Source organism: Eublepharis macularius, chromosome 2, assembly GCF_028583425.1.
Source record: "Eublepharis macularius isolate TG4126 chromosome 2, MPM_Emac_v1.0, whole genome shotgun sequence".
NCBI classification, from domain to species: Eukaryota; Metazoa; Chordata; class Lepidosauria; order Squamata; family Eublepharidae; genus Eublepharis; species Eublepharis macularius.
In genome coordinates, this window is record NC_072791.1 from 116,887,933 (window position 1) to 116,898,285 (window position 10,353).

Genomic DNA, 10,353 nt, shown 5'->3' on the forward strand with positions numbered 1-10,353 from the left:
TTTTTAATCTGGAAAAAACAGTCTGTCCCAGCATGGTGTTGGGATGATCTTTTTCATCTGTCTGGAAGGCATGCCTTGTGTTTGAAAGAAAAGAAGTGCCCCCTTTGCCTCCCTTTTCATTTTCACAGCAGTATCATGATGATACCTGTAAAACTAACATCTTAAAAAATATTGGGTCAATGTAACATTATATAACTGTTACTACATTATGACAATGCACATTGCAAATGTTTTTTGTTCCTGAAGTGCTCTCTCTCCTTCCCCATACAGTAGGGGAAGTGCCAGTTATTCTTTTCATAATACATGACCACTGTGGGAACACCTCGTAACTTCTAGCAGTTAGAATTACCAAAGGCTTATGCTGTTTCCAAGCAGTGCTGTGCAAATATACAGGGGGTGTTGTTGTTTTTTAGTGTAGCACTGTGCTATTCATTAACAGTCTATGCATGCACCATATTTTTTTCAGTGGTTGGCAGAGAATCATGGTGGTGTCATGACAATAGCAAAGGGCGTGATTTAGTTTGCATCTGGTATGAAAAGGAAATAATGAATAACGAGGGTGAAAAATTGTATTACCCTATACAGTGTATAATCTCTGTTGCAAGTGCAATTTGAGCGACAATCGCAACAGCAACATGACTGCCACAACAACAAAAAATGGAGTACAATCCGCATTCATTAATTTATACCTCCTATTGAGCCAGGTTTGCTCCCAAAGAGGTTTACAATTCTAATAATTAACAATATGCAATAGAAATAATATGGAAATTGTTACCATTTAAACAACTTGCAACAATTTGTCAGATTGGTGGAAAGGAAGAATTTGCTTTTGGAAAGAAGAGAACTCTTGGTTGTTCAGGACAGTTTGCATTTTTCAGTGATTGATGTATTAGAAGTGGGGAGCAGATAAGTAAAAAATAGCATCTTTGTCCTCCTTTTAAACCTAGCTCTAGTCTTCTTCACAACTTTGTACTGACCCAGCAACTGTTCTTTTCTGCTTTCTCAGCAGCCCTGAAAAAAATACTCCATCCCAGATGTTGATAGGAATTAATAGGGGATTTCCTCACGTTGGCCAAGCTGTTGGATGGCATCTCTGGTTCTCTCCTCTCCGAACTTTCTCATGCCTTCAGAGACTTGGCTAGCATCTGAAGGAAGGGGTGAAAATAAAGAAGCATGGCAACAGAAGATTCGCTAAGGGAAGCTTTGCCTTGGTTGGATAAAGATTTTAGCTTGAGTTTTAGACTTAGAGCAATCTCCAATGAACAAGTTTGCTTTTCCAGGTTTGCATTTGCTAAGCAAATGGCAAATCCTAGATGGCTGCTACTGATCTCCCAAGGATTTCTATTATTCTTCACATATGAAAAATGAAAGGTTTATTTTAGTAAGTAAAGTTGGTTACAAAGCAGCATATATAATTCTGAACCTTGATTTTTTTCATTTTTTGAAGAAAAGTACAAAACACAAGAACAACAGTGGCTATCATTGAAAATATATTCTGCAGTTAAAAATGATTTTAAATTCCAAACATAGATTTGAATTAAGAAACTGAACAGGTGGTTTAAAAGGCATGCTATTCACATTTTCTGTCAGTCATTGTTAATATGAGTTCTTCATACAAATTTGCTTAAAGCAGTAATGCAGTCCAGTTTTACTACATCTCATTATTTTGACAAAATATCACAAAAATAAAATTTTCAGTTTAAGTTCCCATGTTAAGATGACTTCTGAACTCGATATATCTATTTGTGAAGCACACCATAGAGGGAATGATTGATACCATTGCAAAATGTAACTAGGTACAGACATAGGGGAATGCCCACTGAACTCTCAATGGCTTTTGAGTGTTCCTAGGCAACCACAACCTTTTTTTCTGTAACACAAAGCTGTTGTGGGTTTAGAAGTGGACTGGGAGGCCAAAGCCACTCTAAAAAAGGTCCCCCCCTCCACTGTCATGTCCTCTGATGGAGAAGGATAACACAACCACTGGAAACTCACTACCAACACAATTTGGCCTGGCCTGGCCTGGCCCAGCGCCCCCATGCAATTCAGTTTGGCCTGATGGCAGCCAACACATAAATAGGCCAAATCACTATGTAACCCGGTGCCAGCTGACATACAGTCTGGCCAGTTTTTTTCCAGGGAGATGTTTTTGGATGGGAAAGGAGAGGAAGCTGAAGACATGGGGGGCAGATAAAGGTTGGGTAGCAGATGGGAAGAAGACAAGGAAACAGGAAAAGAGGAAAAGCTATGGAGACTGCCAAGGAAGGGAAAGAGGAAAACATGGGGATAAAGGAGAAAATAAGATGTCCTCCAGCAATTCCTTGGATACCCATCACCTGTATAATAGCAATACATAAAGCATTAGACCCGGGGGGGGAGGGTGTTAATCCAGTTAAAATGAATTGGTTTGAACAGAGTTCCTCTCCTGATGTAGCTTTTGATTACCACACTTCACATGGAAAATGTGCTCTATTATTACTTTAAAACAAATATGCAACAGGTTAAAATTTAGTGTCAGTAGGGTTGTCTGTCCTCTGGAATTTTACTTCTTCTTGAGTCCCAACAATAATATCATTCAGTAAAACAAACATTACACAGAAAACCAGTGGCATCTTAAAGACTAATAAAATTTATTTCAGCCCAAGTTTTAATGAGTCAAGACTCACTTTATCAGATGCATGAAATGCACATCCATGGCAGTTATTAAAGTTACAAGAAACAGAAAGATTGGAGTGAGAAGTTCGTGAGAGATTCCACTGGTACTTCAACAGTTTTCATCCCATTGTCAGCCTGAGCCAGTACAGATAGCATGTACATTTTGTGGACGCTACCATGCAATTATGTGAAGGATGCATAAGCTTCCATGTGCCACTTGAACTAAATAAAAAAATCATACATTCAAGCATTACATCACAATTGTACTCAAATGTATGATGATACACTATGGAAGAGTACAATGTTTTTAATGTTATAAATCTTAACTTTATATCCAAATATGCTGCTAATCCCATCATGGCTGTATGAAACTATATTCAAATAATATACCTCTTTTTGCTTACTATAACATTTGTGTTTTTTAATTTTGAACTGGATTTCTTTATTTCTATCTCTAACTTTTTCCATTCAAGAACCTTCTCCTGCTGGCTAACTTCCCCCTCGCCCCGCCAGACATACGCAGGCCACACTACAATTCCCACCCCACTGCCTGCAGTTACATTAAGGGGGGGAAGGGGGCAGGGAAGTTGGACAGGGCCCCAAGGCACCACTGGACACCTCCTTCTGGTAGCACAGCCCACCCCATTCATCCCAGCCCTGAGCCAGGAATAATTCACCAGGATGTGTGAAAATACATCCCTATGGGGAGTTGGGGGGTGCTTCTATCATCTACAGGCAAGTAAACAGGCAGTTAGTTGTTTTTCAACACATATTTTATTAAACTGAAAAAGGTGAAGAGGTTGTCTGGATATGTGCCTTACCAATGTCCCTCGACAAAAGGGAGAACAGGCAGTTTGTGCAGCAGTCAGAGCCACAAAATCCGTTCCTCATCCTGCCCTCACAGGAGTGAGGTTGAGATGTGGGCTGCCTTGGGGAACTGCTCCCTGGACTGGACCTGAATGGCACTTGAGGAGGATCACTGAGGGCTGGAACAGCCATGCTCCTTGGTGTCCCTGATGAGTTGTGACCTGCCTGCAAGGGACCTTGTCTGCAAGGGACCACATGTGTAGGAAGGGATGGAGCTCTGTCTGAGCCCCAGCCCTGTCTGCCACATTCTGGGAGAGTGTCCATTGTTGGGAGCAGCAACAGCAGCTCCAGTGTCACAGCTGCAGCCCACAACCAGGTGATTCATGACCCTCTGGCAAGAAATTACTCTGCATTGGGATGATCTGATCCTGTGAGGGAGACAGTCAAGAGGCTGAGCACCTGCCATCAAATGGGAGTTACGAACACCCAATCACCCCAACTTGTGCCCGCACTTCCTCCTGTTCCAGGAGGAATCCCAGCTGAGAGAGTCTAAACAGAGCTTCCAAATGGGTAGCTGGAGTACCCCCCCCCATCTCTGTATCAAGAGCAGTTCTCTTGGCAACTGCCTCCATGCCAAGCAGGTGCTGCCACCACCACCCTACCAGCAAACCTCACCTGCAGAGGCTGGCATTCAGGAGGGTGCAGGTGAGGGGGCCAGCTGGTGCAAATGAGCAAGCCGGGGTGGCTGCTGCCCCATTCCAGACTTAGCTCTTCTTCCCTTGAGCAAGTGCAAAGTACTCAAATTTCCTCAAAGTCTCCCCGGTGCACTTGTGTCCCACCACTGTGAGAACCCTCTTCCACTTCATGCTCTAAGTCCTTGCAACGGGGCTGTCAGGCAGAGCCTCCGGCTGCCTCCCTACTTACCTGGGTTCATGAGTGCCTTGGCCAGAAGTTATGTAGGGTGTATAGGGAGTTGCTTGATCATGCAGAGGGGGGCTCGGCCACCACAGGGGAGCACGCAGATTGGTCCGCAAGGTAGTTGCCATCCTATGCTCTATCAGGCCACGTGGGCGGGTCTGGGTGCCAGGGGAACCAAATTTTTCCATTCAATGGGCATGTATGGGCTGCACCACTTTTTTCTGGCATAACTTTCTTCCACTGCAGGGGGTGTGCCCTGGCCTGGAGCAGCTTTGGAAGCCAACTAACTCATGGCCCGCCCCCTGGCCTGCCCCCTATGGTGCCAGTGCAGAAACTTGCTCCACACACTTCCATATGACCACCAAGTGTGGACACTGTCAGCGAGCCACAGCGGTGGCATGACTCACCCAGCCGCCGGTGGAAGATGGTTATGCCCATGTGAGTGCAAGTTGTGACAGCATAACCCTTAGTCCTCTCCCTGAGGGCTTTCCACACACACACACCCCACTTAGGATTGGGCAGCTCTTCTATCCAAAATGTAGTATGTCTCTCATATTCTTAATGACTATGTATCCTTGCCCAAGGAGCCCATATATTATACTTTCAGTTATGAAAAACCCTCTGTATTTTGGAACTCCCATGTTCATAATAAAGGACAATGAGCAATAGAAATAATAGTTACCTTAATTAATACTTAGGTAGATAGCAAGAAACTAAGATCATATGGATTTCCCTTGAAGTAAACCTAAGCTGTTCTAGACTATTGAAGACAATGGCTATGGGAATATTGAATAGGGTATACTACTTTTAAACGTGTTCCATTTAGCTGTAATAGTAGTAGTGGTGTGAACTGAGAAAATTTCTCTCTGAGTTTCAAATCAAGTGAAATATATACCGTTATTGGTTTTTTCAGATGGAGCATTGCTGGTTCAGATTGAATCTGTTTGATTTTTCATTTTCATGAGTTTTGGACCCATTCTCTACAATGAGGGATTCCAGGCTCTTTGGGGCAGCTGTTTTTGCAGTTACAGCACCAAAATCACACAGAACACAGTACTCCCTCTAAACCATCAACCCACTGCATTGTAGCATACACAGCAATTGGGTTCAGTGTTTACAGAAGAATGCTTGGGGAAGGCATCAAGGCAAGTGTTGGGCAGCTGGGTACACTCACACTGTTCTTTTCCAGGAGGGGTTGGGGAAACTAGGCTCTGAAGCAGCTGTTTTCGCACTCAACCAAAAACTGCATCAACCATTAGTCCTTCTAGCCTAAATCATAGATCCACCGTTTTTCCTTAAGCACAATAACACATACAAACAGCAACAGATCCAGAAGAAGGCAAGTGTCAGTGGGCACACACTATTGCAGGAAATTGGCTGGTAAAGTGGTAGTGGGGCAACAACAGTGGAGCAGCTCCCAAACGTGAGAGCAGTCCAACCAGTGCAGTGCAGCGATATTAAAAACAATCCTATTCATATTTGCTTTTTTTCTTTTTCTATAGTTTCAGTAAATTACTACCTTTGCAGAGTTCCTTTGCCTGTTGCTGCTGTGTTTCCTTGTGCTTTGTAGTTTTGTTCTCACGATGAGGGGTGAATCCAAATGCATCCTTTTGACACTGTGTTCTACCACAAATGGGATGCTCTCACATTAATCACCAATCTTCTGCATTGGCCAAGTGCAAGCAGACAGGCAGAATGATTGTCTGAATCCTCCCTCCCCCACTCAAACTTGTTTTGTCCACAAGTTTTCCTTTTGCTGTGGAGACAGGCAGGATTGTTTTTGAAAGGGCAGAGTAAGCCAATGGCTCACGGGGCTTAACTTAAGCTTGATGTTGAGAATTTGGTTTTTTAAATAATGTTTTGGTAGATGTTGGATTGGAGGGGTATTACAGTAGGATGTGAAATCTGAATAGGAAAATAGATTGGTTGATGTGTAGGTGGGAACTGTGAAGAAGCAGAAATTTCATTGGGATACATGTTTGTTATTTGACTCAGAAAAAGAGAGAGCCCCCAAAGACTATGGAAGCCATCCCAAACAGGCCTGCTCAGATGTGAGTTCTGTGTTACTCAATAGTGCTTACTCCAGGTGTCTTGGTGGATGCTAGATAGGGGTGGAGGGAGTGGGGAGACTGCTAGTTTGAAAACCTGAAGAAAAAAGTAGATTTTCCTCACAATGACCAACTATCCAAGTTCCCTGATGGAGGTGGGGGGAGAGACCAGTGCCCAGGTAGTGCAGCAAAAAAAAAAAAAGCTGTTATGCACACATTCCCTATTTCAACCGAGTTATGTGAGAGCTCTCCCCTCTTGGGATCTGTTTGGTAGAATGCAGTTAAAGGAAACATAATGCTGCCAGCCCAGTGCCTGCTTACCTTCTGCTGCTGCTTGTGATAAGAACCAAAATGAAACTCATGATCTTTTCAGTGTGAGGGTACCATTATAACTTGGTTCCCAAGACTTGGTTCACCATTCCAGAAGCTGCTTTAACAAAACAGCAACTTCAGAGTGCATTTCTGGCTTGTTTGTTTCATTTTGCACACCCCTAGCTAATAAGCATGGGCAGATCTATCTTCCATTAATTTATATATTCTTTTTTAAAACCATATCAGCTAGTCTCTTCATAACATCTTGTGGTAGTGAATTCATAAGTAAATTACTACTGGAGAATTAATAGATGAAAACATATCCTTACATACATCAACACTTAAGTAATATGAGAAAACACATGCATAGCACCTAATATATTTGAATATAATTGTATCAAACATATGGCTACAGAAGAAAAGCAAACTCCAAAATTAGTTTACCTGTTAACTGTGCTGTCCTGTCTTGGGATCCTTGTAGAGGTAAGAATGATAGTACTGATTTTAAAAGTGGTGACAGATATTTAACAATAATTGTTCTCTTTTGTAAAGGCAAACAACATACTTTATTTGGAATATTGATTAGAGAAGCACAAGAATGTTTTTAGTATGGTGTCAAATGTTTTTAATTATTTTCATAGGACAAGGTGGACCTTGGAGAGTTGATGTTTTCACTCTGCTATCTTCCAACAGCTGGTAGATTAACCATTACTATAATAAAAGCTAGAAATTTAAAGGCAATGGACATAACAGGAGCATCAGGTAGGAATCTCATGCCAACTTTATACCTAAATAACTATTTTTAAAGTGACCATATAACTCTCTGTTAGATTTCCAGGTGTCATGAATGTATCCATCACAGTATTCACTTCTCTCTTTCGGCCTTTCTCAATAATCATACTGCTTCATTAGATGAGATACTGTATAATCACTTTTTATTAATTACAAAACATGCCTTGTATTCTAAATACAGGTGAAATTATTAGAAGAGGGTAGATACACAAAGTGAAAAAGAAATTCCATTTGCTTTATATTAATTCTCTTTCCTTAATATAAATACTTGTTACATTCTTCATGCAGATCCGTATGTGAAGGTCTCACTAATGTGTGAAGGAAGACGACTGAAGAAGAGAAAGACTTCCACCAAGAGGAATACCCTCAACCCTGTTTACAATGAAGCCATAGTATTTGATGTCCCTCCAGAGAGCATTGATCAAATCAGTTTGTCTATAGCCGTTATGGATTATGACCGGTGAGATAAGTAGAAGTCTGCTAATAGTCTCATCCAGTGACAGTAATTGTTTGCATCTTCTCAGAACGCATCTCTGAAATACCAGCAAAGGTGAAACTAAATCTGCCACAACTTCTCCATCACTGGAAATCTTAAATATATTGGATCTTAACAGCAGTTGATGGATAACAACCTGAACACTTTCATACAACCCATACTTGGCTTCTGAAACCCAGTGTTGCATAGTGGTTAGAGTGTCGGACCATTGGACTGGGACCAGAGAAACCCAGGTTTGAATCTCCACTCTGCTATGGAATCTCACTTGATGACCTTGGACCAGTCACACACTCTTAGCTAACCTACCTCACAGGGTTGTTGTGAGTAAAAAAAAAGAGGAAAGTAATGCAAGCTGCTTTGGGTCCACAATGGAGAGAAAGGCAGCGTATAAATCAAGTTACATAAACAAGCAAACAAATATGCTCAGAGGGCGTTAATGCACTTCTAAGTCTTAATCTGTTGAGAGGTAGTGAAAGAAAGCTTTCCTGGGGCTTGAAATGATAGGTGGGCACAACTTTTATATACAGCCTTCCCACATTTTCAAGGGAATATTCTAAAATCCTTTACAGATGTCTATTTCTAGGAAGGGAGGGTAAGAATGCAAAGACAGCATACAACATCCCTTCTGTGGCCTGACCCATTTCAGGCAAATGACTGTTTACTATGATCCCCAGACACGAGTTAAACTGTTGAGAGCATGGGCTTCTAAATGTCGAAGGCCCCACATGCCAACCATCTAATAATGATACCGATGCATTTCATTTATACCCTTCTTTTCTCCCCAATGGGGACATGAAGTGGCTTACATTTTTTTACTCCCCTCCATTTTATTCTCCCAACTGCCCTATGATGTAGGTTAACCTAAGAGTATGTGATTGACCCAAGATCATGCAGCAAGCTTCCATGGCATATTGGGGATTTAAACCTGGGTAGCCTAGATCCTAGTTTGACACTAATCACAGCACCATTATTAGCACAGTACATCATTACTGATATGTTACTGAAAGCAAGTCAGAAGGAGCATTATGCTCATTCATATATTGAGCTCAGTTTTATAGGCAACAACTAAATTAGTATTACCTAGTTGTTTTATTCTTGAATTTCATGATTCCTGAATGTATAATTTTAAGAAATAAATATTATGGAAATTTTTCACAGTGTAGGTCACAATGAGGTCATTGGAGTGTGCCAAGTAGGCAACGATGCTGAAAGCCTTGGGCGAGACCATTGGAATGAAATGCTCTCGTATCCACGGAAACCTATCGCCCACTGGCATCCACTTGCAGAGGTAAGAATCCTTTATCGCACACACTGTCTTTGACAGTATGGTAGAAACTCCATTAATATGATACAGGTGTTGAAGAAAATACTTTTTCAAACCAGAATATATTTGCGTATTCTAAATCTTATTAAGGCTCATTGGAATCAAGGGGCTTAAAGCAAGACTGATGTAGTGTGCAAGTAAAATCTGGTCCCTAAAGAGTTTCTTTTTAGTTCACTGTAAAATACTTCCAACTTAGAGTAAAAGCCAGACATGATGCATATGAGGATTTTTATAATATCTAAAAGTCTGAGTAAACACCAGTGCATCCTGGCCTACTGAATATCTTTCCTTTATGGATGACAGTGTCTACTGGATTGCACATTTTGAGAAACATTTGAGGAGAGTTACTGTTCTATTAATGCAAAAGATAAATATGGTTTCAGATCTTGCAATAATGTAATTCTACTACAGTGTCCAGTGGGATGTCAAATTACATGGAAATTAAAATGTTTTAGGAGATTAGGGTACCATGTAGTCAAAACTTCTCTTTAAGTTACAATTAGATTCCTGTGTTTCTTTTGTCTTCATTTAGGGCCCTATTCCGCAGAAATGTTATGCAGGCCTTCTGCGCATGGATGGCTGCCGAAGAGGCTTCCTCACTCTTTTAACCTATTCAGCAGAAATTTGGCATTCCTGTTGAACCCTTTCTTAGCCATTTTCTCAGGGGCCATTCCGCAGAGAGTCCAAAGGGGTAAAGACATCCCTGTAATCCCACTGTTTAACCCTCCCCTCCTTTCCCAATCCTAGAATATATTAGACCCAAACCACAAGACAGAAAACTTTTTGTTAAATATAGGTGTACTTTTGTTTCTGCATCTTTCTATAGTTTAGTTCTAACATAGTTACCCATGTCTATCAGTAACACCCATATTGTCATCTGTTCCCCTTAAATTAATTGCACTGCTAGCCATATTGTATAAAATCAGATAAAAAACCATATTCATACATATTTTTTACATGCATGGAAAAGAATGTGTTATTTTTATTATCATATATGGGGG

The 10,353-nt window shown here is 41.2% G+C and overlaps 1 protein-coding gene across 1 annotated transcript in view; it reads left to right on the forward strand.

Annotated features, from left to right (window-relative positions):
* The window catches only part of SYT9 (synaptotagmin 9), a 150,947-nt gene extending 140,955 nt beyond the window's left edge, over nucleotides 1-9,992 (forward strand). The window contains exons 4-7 of the mRNA XM_054971964.1: nucleotides 7,382-7,502; nucleotides 7,821-7,992; nucleotides 9,187-9,316; nucleotides 9,885-9,992. Coding sequence (XP_054827939.1) covers nucleotides 7,382-7,502; nucleotides 7,821-7,992; nucleotides 9,187-9,316; nucleotides 9,885-9,992 — 531 coding nt within the window. The remainder of the gene's footprint in view (nucleotides 1-7,381; nucleotides 7,503-7,820; nucleotides 7,993-9,186; nucleotides 9,317-9,884) is intronic.
* The last annotated feature ends 361 nt before the right edge of the window (nucleotides 9,993-10,353 follow it).